The sequence below is a fragment of the Herpailurus yagouaroundi genome, unplaced genomic scaffold (genome assembly GCF_014898765.1).
Source record: "Herpailurus yagouaroundi ecotype Mexico unplaced genomic scaffold, PumYag 159, whole genome shotgun sequence".
NCBI lineage: Eukaryota > Metazoa > Chordata > Mammalia > Carnivora > Felidae > Herpailurus > Herpailurus yagouaroundi.
The window spans coordinates 72285011-72305177 of record NW_024412400.1 but is presented as its reverse complement, the minus strand read 5'-3'; the positions used below and the strand labels follow the sequence as shown (position 1 = coordinate 72305177).

General features: G+C 38.5%; 1 protein-coding gene across 12 annotated transcripts in view; it reads left to right on the top strand.

Annotated features, from left to right (window-relative positions):
* The window catches only part of PEX5L (peroxisomal biogenesis factor 5 like), a 228479-nt gene that overhangs the window by 149971 nt on the left and 58341 nt on the right, over nucleotides 1-20167 (top strand). For all 12 annotated transcript variants that reach the window (XM_040480841.1, XM_040480844.1, XM_040480840.1 and 9 more), the window contains one exon: nucleotides 10001-10096. In XM_040480841.1, coding sequence (XP_040336775.1) covers nucleotides 10001-10096 — 96 coding nt within the window. The remainder of the gene's footprint in view (nucleotides 1-10000; nucleotides 10097-20167) is intronic.

The following is a 20167-nucleotide window of genomic DNA, read 5'->3' as shown; positions in this document are numbered from 1 at the left end:
ATCTATCTGTCCACTACTTGACCCTCAACTCCAGTGTAACTGGCTTGTCTCTAACTAGTTCTCTCCTTTGGGTAAAACTACAAAGAAGGCCAAAGTCAGCCTCAATCTTTTCATTGGCACAAACACTCTCTAAGGATGCAGCCTTGATCTAAAACCACAAAGATCTCTTAAGAAATGTGTCCACATTCATGCATTCTGCAATCTAGTTGAAAGTAAGTGAGATGGAGTAAGCAAGAGAAATTTTCTTGAATTTACTAGATCAGTCTAAGAGATACTGTGAGGTGAAGTAAAGGGATAATTATGATAATAGCAAATATTATTGATTGTTATGATAAAGTCTTCTAATAATACATGTTAGCTCATTTGATCCTGACAAATGGCTATATGAGGTAAGTTTATTTATTACCCTTATTTCGTAGATGGGAAACTAAGACACAGTGAGATTAGGAAAATTGTCAATGCACCCAGAACTGGTAAGTGGCCTAGAGCAGGAGGACACGGATAAGAAATATTGAGGCAATGGAAGGCCACTGGAATCAACCACTAAGAGAACCGACTCCTGTCCCCATTTCTAACATTCACTGGAGAGGAGTGGGCATTACTGCTTCCAGGACTCTGCTGGAAAACAAGTCAGCTCACTTCCAGAACAAATAAACCTAGAAAGCTTAGTGAATTGTAAATATAGCATAAAAATGTATTTTCATTCTCTGTATTCATTCTAAATGTATTTTTTAATTGATAACATTTATTAGAGAAACATTCTTATTAAGTGCATTAGAGATTTACATTCAGCTAAAGTAATTGGTACTGTTTCATAACCTGAAATCCTTGGAAAAATTTAATGTAGCAATGGAACATTTGTTTCTGTAGAGCGGGAGATTTGGCACAGGTGGGCTGTGTTCTACCCAACGCTGGAGGGGCAGAGGATCAACTGGGGCCCTCAGTTGCCGTGGAGACCCACAATGCATTTATCTTGTTATTCCAATGACTGCTCCTCTCCTGCTGGTTGTCTGATTTCATCCCACCACAGCATCCTTCCTCTTGCTCACTGGTGTGCCTTTAAGCAAACACAATGTGCTTTGGAAAATTTGTGTGGGATTCCCGATATTGTCCTCCAAAACATAATTTAAAATGCACCATGACAGTTCTGTCTAGATAAATTGTCATGAATCCTTTACAGGCTCACCAATTATATGTAAAGAATTTATCCCTTAATTTGCTTTTTTTTGTGTTTGTGACGTTTATCCATTTTTGAGAGACAGAGCACAAGCAGGGGTGGGGCAGAGAGAGAGAGGGAGACACAGAATCTAAAGCAGGCCGCAGGCTCTGAGCTGTCAGCACAGAGCCCAAAACAGGGCTCGAACTCACAGTGAGATCATGACCTGAGCCGAAGCTGGATGCTCAAACGACTGAGCCACCCAGGCACCACCCCCCCCCTTAATTTGCTTTTTTAAAAACACTGCATGCTTTTCAAGATTTTTCTAAACTAGGAAAATCATAATCTCCTAGTTTTAAGTCTACCATATGGTTAAATAAGGACAATTTCATGAATTGGGGAATTTAATCATCTGAAATACTAAATCACTCAAATAAAGCAGCAAGAGCATAGGCTGATTAACCTAATTGTAATAAAAGACAGGAAGGTGTTTTAACTGTTAGAAACATACTGCCCTTAAATATATGATCTTTCTAGGTAGATAAGATGATGAAGGTGATATAAAAATTCAACTTAAAACTGGCTTGCAGACTATTCAAATAAACGATTTCAGCTTACCAAAACTTATTTCTGCTCCATTATCACACAGATAGCTCATGGGAAAATCAAGGAAATGTTTTCTTCTCTCTCAAACCAACATAAATTATCTTAGGTTCAACAGGTAACAGGTGAGGAGCTATTTGCAAGCTTTATTTAAAAATCATATTTCAGGGGCGCTTGAGTGGCTTAGTCAGTTATGTGCCAACTTTGGCTCAGGTCATGATCTTGCAGTTGATAAGTTTGAGCCCCGCATCAGGCTCTGCGCTGACAGCTGGGAGCCTGGAGCCCGCTTCAGATTCTGTGTCTCCCTCTCTCTCTGCCCCTTCCCTTCTTGCACTCTCTTTCTCTCTCTCTCAAAAATAAATAAACATTAAAAAAAATTTTAATCATATTTCAAAAAAAAATTATATTTCAGAATCACAAAGAAAACGGAGAATTCTTGTATCAGTTCCTTTTCTTTTCAAAATGGAGAACAGGAAAAGCATAGTCTGGTCTCTTTCAAATAGTGTTTTGAATACACTAATCAGTGGCAGGAGATTATGATAAATTATATAATCTCTATGTATTTAAGAATAAAGTTTCCAGGCATCAGGGTGGCTCAGTCAGTTAAGCGTCAGATTTGGCTCAGGTCATGATCTCGTGGTTTGTGGGTTTGAGCCCATGTCAGGTTCTGTGCTGATAGTTCAGAGCCTGGAGTCTGCTTTGGATTCTGTGTCTCCCTCTCTCTCTGCCCCTCCCCTGCTTATTCTCTCTCTCTCTCTCTCTTTCTCTCAAAGATAAATAAACATTAAAAATTAAAAAAAATAATAAAACAACAAAGTTTCTTGACACGCAACCATGTAATTAGTATTCCCTGAAGTTAATTGTTTAAAGATATCTGAAAAATTAGAAAATGCTTGAAATGTTGAGGCAAAACACAGGTAATGATGTAAAATTAGCTTTTTCTATAAGTGGGTTGAGATAGAGGTGGGGCAAAAGAAAATGAACCCAGCTTTTGCTGGAAAGTGACAGTCAAGCATTTCTTTGCCAAGTCTGGACACCGGAAGGATAGCTCCAAGACGGGTTCTTGCCAATTGAAGTTGGACTTAGTGAGAAGCTGCAGGAACCAGGCTCTCCAGTACTTAGTCATAGTTATGCTGCTCTCTGGTTTTGCTGACCTCCACATAGGAAATGCTTCCTTCCATATAATCATAATTCCATCAAGTTGGCAGTATCCCAAACCAGAACAATTGCAACTTTTTTTTTAATTTTTTTTGACATTTATTTATCTTTGAGAGACAGAGACAGAGCGTGAGAGGGGTAGGGGCAGAGAGAGAGGGAGACACAGAATCTGAAGCAGGCTCCAGGCTCTGAGCTGTCAGCACAGAGCCCTACGTGGGGCTTGAACTCACAAGCTGTGAGATCATGACCTGAGCTGAAGTGAGATGCTCAACCCACTGAGCCACCCAGGCACCCCTGAACAATTGTAACTTTAAGATACAAGTGCAGATATGTTTTCTAAATTCTTAAAGGAGCAATACAAACAGAAATGCATTCTTAATAGCTGTCCTATTACACACCTCATGTGTTTAAATGAAATATTTCAAAATATTATTTGAAATTCTTGCAATAATCTTGGAAATTAATATCCCCATTTCTCACATGAGAAATTCACCTTAAAGAGAAGTAGCAAAGGGAAGAAGAGCCAGCCTTCAAATCACCCATCAGCTTCTAAAGCCCTGTTCCTACCCACAAGCCACCTCATATCAACTACACCAAGCTTATTCACCCGAGAGAACTCACAAACCATCTATTTCCCTTCTCATTGCAGTCCCTGATTATTACTTACATTTCTAGGATTAAGATGAGTTAAGGGATTTTAAAGAATATCACTTTCTTCCAGAAGCTTTGTAAGATAAATTAGGATTGCCATCGGATCTGAGGCCATGCACAATTTTGTGCCTCCCTCCCAAATTCATTCTGAACCTCTACTCTCTGCAATGCTAATAGTTTGCATTTAAGCCCATTTCAGTTCAGCAAATGTGATTGAATGTCAACCCTCCAAAAGCTACAAGTAAGGCAGTGAAAAAATTAGAAAAAGGAGTTCAATTATAAGAAGTATCAAGACCTTATGTCTATTAGAAACAATTAGATGGTACGCTATGTAGTTTTGCTTGTTGGAAGACAGTGCAGGATCCAAACCAACATCCCTTTTTCCCTCTTGACAGCACACCAATGAGGTGTGAGTGAGCTACCAATGAGGAAGGAAGCAAAGATAGAAGAAAGGAGCAAAGAAAAGGCAGAAGGGCAAGAACAGCAGGAAGGCAAGAAGGAAGGAAAGAAATATGGAAGATCACTTTCAGCATAGTAGGAAATCAGCACATAGTAGGGGCTCAACAAATACTTGCTGAAGTGGAAAAATAAGAGAATACTAACAGAGGAGAAACAACTCTTGTCAAATTTAACAATTCGAAAGTAGTGGCTAATTATTGTTTAACTAAAGAGCAGATCAAAATAAAAATAACGTAACAAAATTTTATTCTTTTATCATTTTGGAAGCTAGTTTCAAAAATAATTTTTAGTTACTCATGATAATAGACTATCCCTCTCTTTTCAAAATCAGCACTGATTTGCTTCAATGTTCTACAACATAGAATTTCATAATGGTCGGAGATGGGAACCATATGTGCCCACCTTGCACAAAGCTCTAGAAATTTGCTCTGACACATAAGGTACGACTTTTTTGTGTGTACCTTCAACAATAAATATCTGTTGACTGATCAAGAAAAAACTGTGACCATCTCAATGAGGCAAGAGTTTATCTGTTCTGTGTAAGGAACCAATTAGTCTCAGGGCACCTGTGTGGCTCAGTCAGTTAAGCGTCCAACTCTTAATTTTAACTCAGGTTATGATCGCACAGTTTGTGAGTTTGAGTCCCATGTTGGGCTCTGTACTGATACTGTGGAGCCTACTTGGGATTCTCTGTCTCCATCTCTCTCTGCCCCTCCCCTACTCACATGTGTGTGTGTGTGTGTGTGCACATGCTCCCTCTCTCTCAAAATAAATCAATTAATTAAAAAGAATCTAACTAGTCTCTATTAACCACTAAAGTGCCCTAGATACAGATAATTTTTAAATGAATTTCTAAAGTCACACCTGACAAGCACTAACCAGAAAGGTGATAACAAAAGCTAAGCTTTATAGCACTTACTATGTACTGAGCATTTTGTGTGTGCATTTACATGAGTTATTGTACTCAATTCTTGTATGGACTCTGTAAGTGAATATACATTTTGCAGGTGAGAATACTGAGGATTATAGAGATTAAGTAATTTGTCCAAGGTCACCAGTTACTATTAAATCCAACCAGGATTTGGCCCCAGGCAGTCTGACTCCAAAGATTATGCTTTTAAATACTGTGTTATGCTGTTACCCAAAGTCTGCTAGTTGTTATAAGATATTTTTTCTTTCTACAGTTAAGCAGCTCCCATTCCCCATCAATCTCTTTTGAAAAGATACTGAGATTTTTAAAACTGTGTTTTGCTAGGAAATCTCTAGCAGTAATGTAAAGGCAAGTGTATAAGGAGTTACAAAAGACTGACATAGAGGTTAGCCAACGGTTATTATGCTAGGACAACCACAGCTACAAATACAGTAATTTTCAAATCATAATTTTGAATAAAGAGAATAAAACAATATTCTTAAAGAGTTATTTAATTCTTCTTATCCTTCACCCAGTGCTTATCATTCAGAACAAACAGCAGCCGGGAGAAAAAAAAAATCCTTTTTCTTTAGAGAGTGTAATACCTTAAAATCCAATTAGCTTAAACCAATTAAAATACTATTTTTAAAGCCAAGGCACTTCCAGGAGGTTGTTGTAACTGTGGAGCATTTTTCAAAATCATGCGATGATGCAAAGTAATGCCGACATCAGAGCATATTTGTAAACTCCGGAGTTCCACTTGCCTACACGGAATGTCAGCATCTGATCAGAAGTTCTCATCGTGGGGCCCTACATCAGCAGTATCAGCATCACCTGGGAACTTGTTAGAAATGCAGATTCTGGCCCCCACTCCCACACCTACACGTACTGAAGCAGAAACCCTGGTTGTGGGGCCCAGCAATCTGTGTCTGGACAAGACTTCCAAATGATTCTGATGCCCACTCAAGCTTGAGAACTACTAACATAGCCACTGTGATACCAAAACAGCCACAACTCAAATTTATGGCTATCATTGTTTTGCTGACTGTTCCTCTAGTCAAGTACTAAACAATATCTGCAGTTTACCAGCATTGCTTATCTGTTTTCCCAGACGACAGTTTTTTGCCTGTAAAGAAATTAGATTAAAAAAAAAAAAAAGTCTTGGTTGAAAGAAAGGCTGATCTTTAGGTGTTAGAATCCGTATTTCACTGTCAATCCTAAACTAGCATGTCTGGGGGCTGAAAAGTTTCAGAACCTTTTTAGTTGCATATTACTCTTGGCTTGAAAACTGCCTTTGTTTGCAGTGTTTTTCTATATTTTATAACATTTAGCTTAGCTTCCTTGGACAAAATAAATGGCTTTAAAATGTGAGGTAGACAATAACTTGTCTTAGTAATGACTTAAGGCCTTTCTAACTAGGTTGGAAAATAGCACTTACCTAAATAGTAACTGTACTACTGAAATAAAATTTCATTTGCACAGTAGGATTCTGTTTACACTTGCTGTTTTAAGCGGCAAAGAGAATATGAACTGTAAGTCTAGAATCCTGAGAGAGAGATTTTGCCTCTTCTTCCTGATATATGGTGCCCTTTGCGTCCTGTGATTCATAATCCACTTGGGTCGTGAAACATTGATGAAGGGAAGCCAGTGACAGTAATGGAGTTCTGTTAGGTCAGGCTTCACAGGCAAGACAGATCATATTTCACTGGTAAAAAGTGCCTCTAATAAAAGGAGATGCCTTGGGACAAAAATATTAGTGCTTTCTCTATCTTCTCATTCCATTCATGGGTCATTTATGACATTATTATATAAATACACAGCTTATTTCTCACCATGTGTCCACATTTTTAAATTTTATTTATTTATTTCATTAATGAGGGAACCAGCAGGAAGACAAAAGAGTTAGTTCCAAAGTAAAGGAACAGAAATGGTTGGGAAAGAAATGCCAGAAAAAGATTTCCAAGTTTGATATAAGATTGGTTAACTTTCTACAAGACAATAAGATCATATCATCTTTGGTGTTAACTTTGTTACCAGGCTATACCATCCTAACGACTTACCAGTTTTAAAAATTTGCAAACCATCTGCACCTTTATATTTGTAAAGTGACCGAAATGTATTGTGACCCAAGAGTGTCAGATAAGGGTGGTAGCGGGATGAACAGCTGTCCCCAAAAGATCTGTGTCTACATCCTAATCTCTGGAACCTGTCACAGGTTTTTGGAGCTCTCTGCCCCCAGCCCCGCCTCAATTATTGGGTTGAGAGAAAGTAGTAGCTTTCACAAGGCCCAGAGAACAAGAGAAGGAGCTTGTTCATGGTGGTCATTGAGCTTGGCCCACCTGAGAATGAGGCACTGATGCCCATGCAGACTTGGATGTGTCCTCATCGCCCTCCCTCTTCTGACCACACACACTATTCCAGAGGCCTTACCTCTGTGTTGCTAACAGGCCTAGCTCTTTACTAGGTGTTCCGCTAAGGCACCCTGCAGTCATTCCCCTTCCCCAGAATCAGGGCACAGGGCCTTGCTAACACAGACCTCTGCCACTCCAGGCACAGAACCAAAAAATAAGTCCCCTCTCAATTTCCTACAAGTTCCCCTTAGCCTCTTAGATTTACCAAGAAACCTTGACTGAGAACACATAGTGTTCTGGGAGTAGGGAAGAGAAATACCTTTAAGTAATTCATTCACATATTCTCCAACAGCATATCTTCAACAAGTGTTTACTGACTGCTTATGGAGCAGCTACTGTTTGTAGGAGATACCAGGGACACAGCAGTGAATATATCGAGGAGAAAACATGAATTAAGGTTCCAATAAATTAACCTTCCTTGTTCATTAGTGCGAAACACAGTCTAAGACTGTTATTTATGCATAACAATTTACTTGTGCATAACAATTACATCATTATTGTTTTCAGCCCACTATATTCTTGAGGACTTCTTGGTTGATTCCCTCAACCGTGCATGAACCTCTGAGAGGTTCATGAGCACAGCCTCCTGTGAGAGGCAGTATAGTGCAGTAGTTATGAACATGGCTCAGAGCATCAGCCCTACCACTTACTAGCTGTGTGATGTTGGGCAAGTTAATTCACTTTCTGTCTTTCTGTGCTTCAATTTCATGGAGTTGGTGATAATACCTACTTCACAGGTTATTGAAAAGACAAAGTGAGTTATAGTATCTAAAGGACTTGAGGCAGCATCTGGCATGTAGTGAGCTCTGGTATTACAACTGTGTGATAATAAGGGGGTAGGGGTCCTCTTGAGAACCAGCAATGATGGAGAAAAAAATGAAAAGCAGCTGAGCTATATAGATGGTAAGTGCTCAGTGAAGGGCAACGTTTTGCTGTGGAACAATGGTTTTCATACATGACTGCTTTTCAAAATCACCAAAAGAGCTTTTAAACATTTAGTGCCCAGACCCTACCCCCAGAAATTCTTTAACTGGTCTAGGGTGGGGCCCAGGCCTGTTCAAGTAACCCCCATAGAAGCCAAGGTTGAGCATCTCTAAAGAAGAGTAATCAAACACCTGGGTAAAAGGCAATAAAAGGGTGTAGAGAGCTTCATTCCACAAGCATCCCTCTTCCTGTTCCCCAAGGTCTAGCTGCTTTATCAGGACAGTCCCTCATCCTGCAGTCTGTAGGCATCTTTAGGGTATACATCACTTGTCAGGCCCTAGGCTGGGTACAGGGGAGAACAAAAGCTCCCAGGCAAAATCCTACCCTCATGGATCACACAGTGTAGCAGAAAGATAGACAAGAAAATAAGCAATTACATGGAGAAAAAAATCACACCCTGAGTTCTCGTGGGGAAAGGTCTGAACAAACCACAGTATATACTTTACTAGGAAATCCCTGGGAAAGAATAGAGTGGATCTATAAATACTAAATATGGACACTCTCCAAGATATATTGTTGAATGAAGAAAAGTAAGCTACAGAATAGCATACCCTTGATGTCGCCAAAATTTTTGTAACACGTTACTGTCTAGGGTACATAAATATATATGCAACCAACAAGAAGTTCTAGAGGTACACCTCTTATTTTCCATGATTCTGAAAACATTAATTTTTTTCAAAAAGAATGTATTTAGTTTTTGTGAAATTAAAAATTAGCAACATTTAGGGGTGCCTGGGTGGCTCAGTCGGTTGGGCGTCCGACTTCGGCTCAGGTCACGATCTCACGGTCCGTGAGTTCGAGCCCCGCGTCGGGCTCTGGGCTGATGGCTCAGAGCCTGGAGCCTGCTTCTGATTCTGTGTCTCCCTCTCTCTCTGCCCCTCTCCCGTTCATGCTCTGTCTCTCTCTGCCCCAAAAATAAATAAACGTTAAAAAAAAATTTTTTTTAAATTAGCAACATTTTAAAAATTCCAGCAGATCTTTGTGGGGCTGGAGGCTGGTCTTCTGAATATTTGCATTTAGCTAAGTGAAGATGTCTTTCACAATGTCTGTTAATTGTGACAAACTTGTTGACATTAACAAACATGATCTTATCTAAGTGACTACCACTTAACAGAGCAATGTCCTGAGGATATTGGTCATGAGGCAGATGTGTGCCAATAGAGGGAAGGCAAAGGAAAGAGAATTCACCATGAGGATCTGCTGTGTATGTAAGGAAAAAGGTCTAGCAGCACCTTCCATCTCTGCAGCTTAGTTTTACCTGAAGCTAGTCCTAACTAACTGGAAGCCTGAATATCAGTTTTTAGGTCTAGGCTTCTAATGGAGATTCTCCATCTTAGCTGCATATTAGAATCCTATTGGAAGGCTACTAAGATATCAATGCCTAGAACCATGACCAATGAAAGTAAGATCTTTGGGAGGCTGGGCCTGGGCTTTGGTTTTAACATGACCAGGGCTAAGACCCACTCTTAGAAGAATCATGCATGCAGGCTCATACACATTTTGGTACCATCCCAGTTTGGGTAACATCATGCTTGCAAAGTACTCCAAAAATAGCATCCTTTGCAGATGCTTCTTAAACTGTAGGGAAATATGAGAAAAGGAAAAATATTTGTACTTTTGTATTCAGTAATTCTAGTAGTATAACACCATGCATTTGGTTTATTTCAGGCTCGATTGACCAAAGAACAGCGCTGGGGAAGCGCATTACTTTCCAGAAACCACTCCTTGGAAGAAGAATTTGAAAGGGCAAAAGCAGCAGTGGAGGTAACTTTCTTTTTAAATTATTTTTTCTGTTTCATGTTGCTGGGAGTGGAATTCAAAAACTCAGACTTCAGCAGGATACATATGAAATGAGTCTTACTTTAATGACACGAAGTAACCGTGATAATGATTATTAGAATAAGATCTGTTACCAGAGAACTTCTGACTTGGATGACTAATAAATGCTAATTCCTGTGCCAATTCTGTGATAGCTTAACAATCTGTCTGAAGTCCTGGGTCAGAAAGATCTCTGAGCCTCATCTGTGTTCCATGATGAACCTATGCAATGAATTTGCTATGCCTCTGTGAGGCCAAGTTTCATGCTTGATATTTCTGTCTCTCTAGCATCCAGCACAATGTCTGAAAGGCAGAGAAATTCATGTTCCTCCTGAAATATACATTTTTCTAACTGAGTGAGGCAAAAAGCAAGGCTTAGGTATTCTATGAGATATTCTAGCCAGTGGATATCCCATCTTGACTCGAGTCATAAATTTTTACTATTAAGATTGTCCAAAACAATGGCAATGTTGATAAATCAAATGAAATGCTTCATTTGAATATTTATTTCTTTTTTAAAATTGTTCTAATGTTTATTTTTGAGGCAGAGAGCAAGCAGAGGAGGGGCAGAGAGAGAGGAAGACAAAGAATCTGAAGCAGGGTCTAGGCTCTGAGCTGTCAGCACAGAGCCTGACGCAGGGCTTAGACTCAGAAAACGTGACAGCATGACCTGAGCTGAAGTTGGACGCTTAACCAACTGAACCACCCAGGCACCCCCCTTTTTTTTAGCCTCCTAATAAGAAAAGCATAAACAGAAAGAGGAAGAAAAGGGGAAAGAAGGAAGAGAAGCCCCCAAAGAAGCAACCTTTGCTGTCTTTTTATCAATTTCCTCCCTGGTTGGAATCACAAAGAGTACATTACAGACACCATCTATGATACTCATCAAAGCTTTGCTAGATTGCTATGTAAGAGTAGAGCTTTTCACCAAACCCAAGTATGAATATTTTAGGATCTCTATTTCCATCAATGATTTGAAATCTTGAAAATTTAAAGTATTCCTGTGATATGGTTCATTTATGTGGCTATCTTACCACTAGGATTTGGATGAAATTATTATACTATGAGCAGTCGTTCAGTAACTCCATACTTGAAGTGCAATTAAGTCATATTTGCAGTTTCATATTGAAAGGTTTTATAGTCTAGGAAATAATTCTAGCCATAATTTAATATCATCATTCATCAATCCAATAAGAACAACTTTATCTCGTCACAATACAATTCACCAAATTTCTTCTTTTAATTTTATCCCTTTTTAGTTTAAAAAAAGTTAATGCATTAGTGTTCTTGAATGTGGTCAATTGATATATTTGACTTAGACCAGCTGAGTGCAATCAAATTGTTCAACTCATGGAGCCTGTAACTCAATTTATCTTAAATGTAGATTTTTCCAGACTTAAGAGCTAATTTAAATTCATCTTTTGAATTCGTACTATGTGTAGCACACTGAATTATCACCAAAAAGATGATTTAGAACCATAGAATCTTGGGTCAGTAAAGACATTAGAATTTATCTGGTCCCATTTACAATGAGAAACACAATGGGTTCAACTCAAAAGACCTAATTACAAAATAACATATCAATAAGGAAAAAATTATTCATTTATCCATTGGTGTGTATGTGTACATATGTTCATAAAATCATTTCACCTTAGTTTTGGAGAGGCCTTAGTAGTTATCTATCCCAACCAGGCACATAGAACAAAATTCGTTTCTTTTCAAACACACTTAACAAATTGTTTATTCAAACATACCCTGTTTCTATTTGAATACTTCAAATTAGGGGCAACTTCTTTTCTAGAAAATCTGTTTCTATTTTGGACAGTACTAACCATTAAAAAGCTCTTCCATGTATTATGCTGAAATTGGCCTACCAGCAACTTCCATTTCTCTTTTGTCTTGGCTTTGCTCTCTGGAACAAGGCAGAATTAGTTTAATCCCTTCTCTACATGATGTCCCCACATGTAGAGAAGGGATTACCTTCTCTGACCCCACAAAGCCTTCTCTTGGCTTCTCCTTGTCTCTCCTGGGAATTGAGAAACTGATGTGTTATTCCAACTTATCACTAATAGCTAAATGACAACATACATTTCATCAACCAATATGGGCTTCAGTTTCCACACTTCTATGGTCCTTTCCAGTTTAGAATCCTTGGGGGCTGTAAGTCACTTCAAGTAGTTATTCATTCACCAAACACTGACTGTCTGCATGTGCTAACTTCTGAACTAGGTATTAGAGATAAAGAAATGAGCCAACCCAGCCTAGCTGTCTAACAGCATGGACCAGAGGACCAACTTGGACAAATCACTTGCTCCGTCAACTTTAGTTTCCTCATCTGTGAGATGAGGGGCTTGGATTTCTAATATACTAAAATCCTATGAGTTTATGGCTTCAAGGGAAATGAATTTGTAAGTAAAGAGTCCCCAGCAAATCAGAAAGTTGTAAGCAGATTGGCTCATCTGGAAGCCTGGAACTGAGAAGCTTTCTTAGGGAATGAGGTAAGATGTTGCTGACCAGAAGGTAGGAACAGGTGTGGAGAAAAAAGGCAGGGGATAGAGGGGAGTATTTCACTAAGCTGATGGTAAATCAGACCTACAAAACTTCACATGTATGTGGACTATTTACTTCCTAACATTATTCTTATCCAAGGGTATAATCTAGTTCATGGAGAGGATATGATGAAAGGCATCAAAGTATACATGACCCAGCCTTTGACCCAGCCACTCAATTTATCCTAGAGAAATAAGCGTGAAATTTTACAATAATTTTTTAAATAGTGAAAATTTGGAATCAGCTTAAGTGTCCCAGAATAGAGAATTAGCTAAATTATATCTCTATAGTAAAATGCTGTGTAACTATTAAAAACTACATTATGGAAAATATTTAAGATCATGTAAAAATGTCCAGTGATGATTGGAATAATAATGTATTTTACTGACAGTTTTACAATATGATCCCAACTTTGTAAAATGAAAATGGCATAATGCCTAACATGTTAAAGTGCATACGGTGTGCCAGTCAGGAGAATTATGTGGATGATCTCATTAATCCTCATAGTAGTCTTATGAAGAAGGTAACATTACTATTCCCGTTTTGCAGATGAGAAAACTGAGGTTTAAAGAGATTTCAGACATTTCTATAGCATTTTATAAGCAATTACGATCAACTGAAAAATGAGTAACACTCATTTATCAAGTTTCTAAGCATGGTTTTCACCCAGACTCCAGGGCCCATATTCTGAATTACTGCAATTTATAAGCATAAAGAGAATCTGTTAACAGCAGTTATATTGGCAGGCTGGGTTTGGAGTGATCTTACTTCTTCCATTAGCTTATCTGTATTTTCCAAATGTTCCATCATAAACATGTATTATGTTGGTAATCAAGGGAAAACTGGTAAGTTGTAGACACTGTAGTGGGGCATGAGATTCTTAAAAGAACGAAAAGTGCCTTGTTCTTCATTGCAAAACAAATAAAGAAAGGTGCTGTGGATTGGCTTTATTAGAGACGGTTCTCACACTAGTAAGACATAGGAAAATCATGCCTGGAGGAAGCTGAATTTTTCCAAAGTCTCTATCTTATATTTTTATATCATCTGTTTCCAATATTCCTTCTATTTCATATTTTATTCCATCTTTAAACCCTATTTTTCTGTCGCCATCCTAGCTCTTGACCTGATACTGGTGCCCTTTCCAGCTCCTTCTGCTCCTCGGTCCCCTGATGAGCCTCAGGGGCTTCGCTCTGTTCCTCTCACACGACAACCTCATTGCCCTGCTCTGTCTTCTGTGGGGACCCGCTCCCCCCCAGATCTTCATGTGGCAGTTTTCTTCTTGTCATCCAGATTTTAGCTTGAGTGCCAATGCCTCAGAAAAGCTGAACCTGACCACCCAGTTGCTATCACAGAGCCTAGAGTTTTGTTTTTCATCCTTATATTTATCACTGGGTCTTTTCTTGTTTGTTTCTGTCAGTTTGTTGTCTGTCTTTTTACTTTAAAATGTAACCTCCGTGAGAAAGGGGAACTTGTCTCTTATTTACCACTCTACCCTGATGTCTAGAACAATATCTGGTACCTAGTAGGTATTCAGTAAATACTTGTTGAATTAATGGATGGCTGGCTGATTGTTAATCACCTAATGTGGTCAGCACTTCCTTCTCTCTGTTGTTGCATGTAAAGTACCATATCACCTCCTAAAATAATTTAGTATTTACATTTTCATTGCTGATTGGAGACAAACAATTCTGTCTATGGCATATAGATTTCGGCCAAGGCTATGCTGAAGTGTCTTGTGTGGTTGTCCTCATCTCAACATCAGTCAGTGAGACACATTTATAACAATGCAGGTAGCACTGACCAGTCCTTGCCATGAGTAATATTAGGCATGTTTTATATTTTACATGGTACGAACTGGTTTTTACTTCCACAGCATAATACATGACAATGTACAAATCAAATAATGTTTGAGCTAAAATGCTCAAAAATAGTCTCTTCTACTAGAGAAAAGACATCTAATGCCACATGCACATTTATTGCATATCTTAAATGAGCTGGGAATCTGTTTATGTGCAAAGGCTGACATTGAAAGGCTCTAGCTGAACTGTTAAATCAAGTAAGGCTTTGTATGGTGGAGGGGGAGGATGCTTTTGCCTCTGTATCTTCCATTTTATTGAAAAATCACCAAAACTTCATCTCTGTTCAAAAGTGTTGTAATTTTAGGACATAGAACCAAATATTCATATTCTAGACTTTAAAAGAAAAATCTTCCCTGAACAAGAGGGGAAAGTAACTTACTTTCCTCTTGGATTTTCTTTCTAGCCAGCATCTAGCTTACGCACTGTCAGCTACAATGGGTCTCTAGGAAGGATGCACAAGGAGTCTCAGAAGTGAGAAGCAGGGAAGGAGCCTTGGGAGCTCAATGAGGCCTGAAGCTGCCTCCCAGGAATGGAGATCCCTAGCGGGAACTGTGTTGCATCTGTGGAGGAGAGAGAAGTCACGTGGGCAGTCAGCACACTTGCAACCACACATGAAAAGTATATCCTTTATCCCTATTTAGCAGGGAAGGAAAGAGCCAGCATCTGGTAGTATTGTATTTTGCTGGTTAGTTTCTCTAGGTGCCCCAGCCTTCAAATTAATTGGATTTAGTAACAAATTCGTTCTTAGTAACAAATTAAGCTCCTTCTATAGGCCAGGCACTATGCTGGGTGCTAAGAATACAAAATTGAATAAGACAGCCTCTGCCCTTAAAGAGCTGGAAGAATCACAGATATATGCACACAGCTCAGGGGATCACTCAAGTATAGCTTATCACATGATGTTGCTACTATGGGTTTACATGGCCACCTCCACGCTAGGCTTTGACTTCTTCCAGGCAGGACCATGTTGCATCCTTCATTATGCCCTCAGCACCTTTCAGAGAGTCTGGTGCAGAGCAAGGCCCTACAAATTTTTGCTGGGTGCATAAAGGAACAAACTAGCAATTGATTCCTCAAATGCATGTATTTCATCCAAGCATCTCTTCATTAGTGGGTGCTTAAGAAATGTCACAAACCTACTAACAGAAGATGAACTTTGTATCCCTGGAATCAAAGTCACATTTCACTTGGTCCCAATACTGTCATAATGCTTATTGTACACGTTTTAATCAATGTTTTCACAGCTCTAATTTTACCCAGAGGGGGGGATCCTTGTGAGCAAATTTTGAAAAAGAATAATGACATGTGTGAATAAGGAAAAATGAAGATGCACAGACAAAAGGAATATAGTGGTCAGAAGCAAGAAAAAGAACAGGAAGTGTAATTTTAAATCCTCTTGGCTAATTAATTGAGTCTACTAAAACCTTTAAATTCTAGAAATCTGATTTCTCCTCAGGCCCAATTCTCCTGTTGAGCCTCACTTGTGATATTGCATGTGGTAGTTTAAAATGTCCACAAATTCTTTGACATTCCCTTCAAAACATGGAGCTTAGTCCTCCTTCTCTTGAGTGTGGGCTGGGCTTAGTGATTCACTTTTCATAAATAGAATAAAGTCAAAGCCATGGTGTGTGACTTTGAAGATTAGGTCATACAAGCTACTGTAGCCTCCTTCTCGCTCGCTCTCTCTCTCTTCCTCTCTCTGCTCACTTGCTCTGGAGGAAATCCAGCTGCCATGTCATGAGACCCCTTGGCAGTTGAGAAGCAAAGCATTCTACCAACAGTCAGGGAGGACCTGATGCCTCCTTTCAACAGCCACGTGTATGAGCCATCTTTGACGTGGATCTCCCCAAACCCCATTAAGCTTTTAGATGACTGCAGTCCCAGCCAACAGCCTAATTCCAACCTCAGGAGAGACCCCAAGTAAGAATCACCCAGCTAAGCTACTCCCAAAGTCCTGGCTCCCTCAGAAGCCATATGACATAGTAAATGTTTGTTTGTTTAAGTTGCTACATGTTGGGTTAATTTACTAAGCAAATAATTATTGTGTTGTTCTACTCTTCCAAGCCCCATTCTATTTCATACTCTTCCTCATCTCCATTCCCAATCCATTTCAGTACTTCAAAAATGGAAAGATTACCCTTGTATAATAGAAAGAAGGTATTCATTCACCCTAGAATGTAGTCTTTCAAACCAACCTCTTCCATTTATTCTGGTTCTCAATTTATCTTCTCTGATCCCCAAGGGAGTATGAACAAAGACCTTTTAGTGACAGTCCACATTCCTTAGGGACATATTCATCCCTTCACCATGGATCTGGTCAGGGTCTTGCCTTTTCTTCTTCACAGTGTCTACACATCTCTTCATGACAAGTCTCATTTTTTCCATTTCTATGTCCTATCACAAAGGACATGGCCCTCAAGATAACTTCTCTTCAGGCATCAGGCTAACTTTCCTTCTAGCAGAGCTTTATGAGAAATCACAGGCAAATTGGTAATTAGTGTTACCACTAATGAACATGGATAGTAAAAGAATTCCTTTTTCTAGAAATATGGGTGACCTTCTTTATCTCTCCATATTCAAAACAACCCAACAGTTAAATCCAGTTCTAGTGACATAAGCTAAAAAGTTCTTTCCATATAGAAATTTTGTTTTCACCTGAAGTTATTCTGTGCATATCTACCATGGATCTGATAGGAACCTCAGAAATAGTAAAAGATTGAAGGAAATTGGAGACCATCCTCTAACTGTTTTGATTAATATAAGATTATGTAAAACACTACTGACTTGGGTGTACTCCTACCATGACAATTATCTGCCTTTATCACCCCCTCATATTTCCTTTTGCTTTCTATGACAGTGTCACCTCTTTGAAGAATGTAGAAGAGATTAATGGATTAAACATTACTTAAATCATTCTGACTTAGATTCAATATCCAAAAAGGAGAAAATCTTTTGAAAATATCTGAAAACATTCTTTGGGCAATATTGAAGGAATCTTGAGATTAACTACCAGGATACAGCTATCCCAAAGCTTACAATGTCATGTTAGTGAACATGCTTCCCATGTCAACTTGTAGATAGATTACATAAAAATTAGATGTATTCTGCAAACGTGGGATAGTGTGCATTGGGAAGCTGGCAAAAGTTCCTTTTTCCTCATATTGAGTCATTTTCCTTTCATTTTACACAAACAAATTTCCAAAATAATATGAAGCATAGAGAAGAATTATTGCAGAATAACTTGTGATAAACCCTCATAGGTGATATGGATGAAAGTATAAAGAGGTGTAAGATGGTCTTAAATAAATTTATGGGCAGATGATCTATTTAAAGGAAGAGGGTTATTTAGAGTTTGCCTGTATTTTTTTTAAAGTCAGTGCTATGGATGGTTATCATATTCTTCTACTGTCCCTTGATATCCACTGTGTAAATGCTAAAGTAATAAAATCTTTAACTTGACCCATTCTAACAAAACCTCAGTTATCCATGGATTGGTCTTCTAGACCATCATATTTGTATATTAGCTTCAGACCAAAAAGTAGCTTGGATATAAGCTCCAGACCAAAAAAGAGCTTAACTCCAAATCAGAGAAATATAGGATCTGCATTCTGGACATGATCTCATCAACAGACATTTATTAAGTGAATTGGTGCAAAAGAAGGTGAACATGAAAAGATACACACTCCATCTGAGCCAGCCTTGAGCGGTTACAGACTGTTCTGTGCCCTGTGCATTGACTAAACCTGGACAATAATTTTTATCCCTTCCTCTACAAAGAGATTTTCTAAAGATCGGTCAGACTGTAGTTGAAAGTAATTTAAGCCATTTGTTGGAAGATTCTGTACACAGGAATCACATGTTAAACTCACCTGGAAAAGGTGAGATAGCATGTAATGTACATAGGAAAAGTCTCAAATTAGACGTGGATCCTGGTTCTACCCATGCCAGTATCTTACCATTTGGGCCTCAGCTTTCTCATCAGTAAAATGAGAGGTTTGAATTAGATTGTGTTTTATGTAGTTGGTCTATAAGATTAGGTGGAAAATGGATGAGCATTTTAATAATTATGCATTTATTTTAACATATATTAGAAAAATATAACTAGAACTTCAAACTGATGACTTTGTGGACATAATTTAGACAAGGATAGAGTAGACTTCACCTTTTTAAATAAAAGAACTGTATCAATTACAACATACATTAAGTAAATAAGATAGAATATGGAAATGATAAATTGTAGTTAGGATCAAATGACTCAAGTTTCAGAAACACTGGGATTGATGATTGTGAGACCCAGTATTAGTTAGGGTAACACTAGCAGCCATACAATATTCCTCAAAATGCAATTGCTCAAACAAAATAGCTTATTTCTTCTGTTAAAAATAAAAGTGCCAGACTAGCAGGCAGATCTGCTCCATGCCAAAATTCACCCAGGTTCCTTAGGGTGTTATCCTCACTTGCACGGTCAAAGCCAAGTCACAAGTGCTTTCTTGCTCCACCCCCAACCAGGGGAAACAGACGTTGGAGGAGGCAGGCCCACCTTCCTAAAAGCTCCAACCCAGATGTCATCTACTCACACTCTACTAACTGGAGCTTAGTCAAACACATCACATCACCACCACCACCCATTCCCCAAACTATAAGAGAGGCTAGGAAATGACCACAGTGCTATCACCACAGAAGAAAGGAGAGGATATTTTGACTGACAGCTAGCAGTCTCTGCCACAGGTACCTTCCAGTTCTGATATTTGTAGGAAAATTAGAATGCCTCTCCCTCTTCTCTTTATCTTTTTTCTCTCCCTCTGCCTGTCTCCCGCCCTCCCTCTCTCTCTCTCTCTCTCCTCTGGATTTCTTTTACTTTTAGGAGCAGTTATTAAATAACTCTCTAGGAAGTTTGTGTCTATAGGAAGAATAATGTAATTCTATTTCTCTAGAATATTCCAAACTCCATCTCTTGAATAACAATGCTGCCCCATATAAACCAATCATTAGTATTTTATAAAACTTCCTATAATGTTGAATATTATTATTCCCAATTTATTGAAAAGGAATAAAAGTAAGATCTATAGGTTAAATGTCTTATTTTTGTCAAATAATGGAAGTCAGGAATAAAATAGTTCTAGTCTTCAGTTCTATATTTAATTCAGTAGAGCTATCTGCCCATTTTGGCTTTGAAAGGCTTTTTATAAAATAAAATCAAAACACTAAATGATGAGAGACCTCTCTTTTCTGATGACACTTAAGCTGCACATTGGTTTAATAAGTAGAGCATCAAACACACAACCATAGAGAGTTCAGTGGAGAATGAGTAACCTCTCTGTGAGCAAAGTGTCATCTTGAATTTCCTTTATTCATTTGACTAAGGTATATGATATATCATATAATGCTGGATACATAATTGATGTTCAGTAAATAAATATTTCCTATTGATTAAGAAAGCAGTCCTTTTCCATGAAGGTAACGAGTTCTATCTCTTCTTCCCAAGTGATCAATCATCGGTTTCTTAGATCTTATATTAGGATTCTCCAAAGAAGCAGAATCAGTAGGCTATATAAAGACAGAAGAAGAGGGAGAGTGATGTATTAGAAAGACTTGGCTCACACAGTTATGG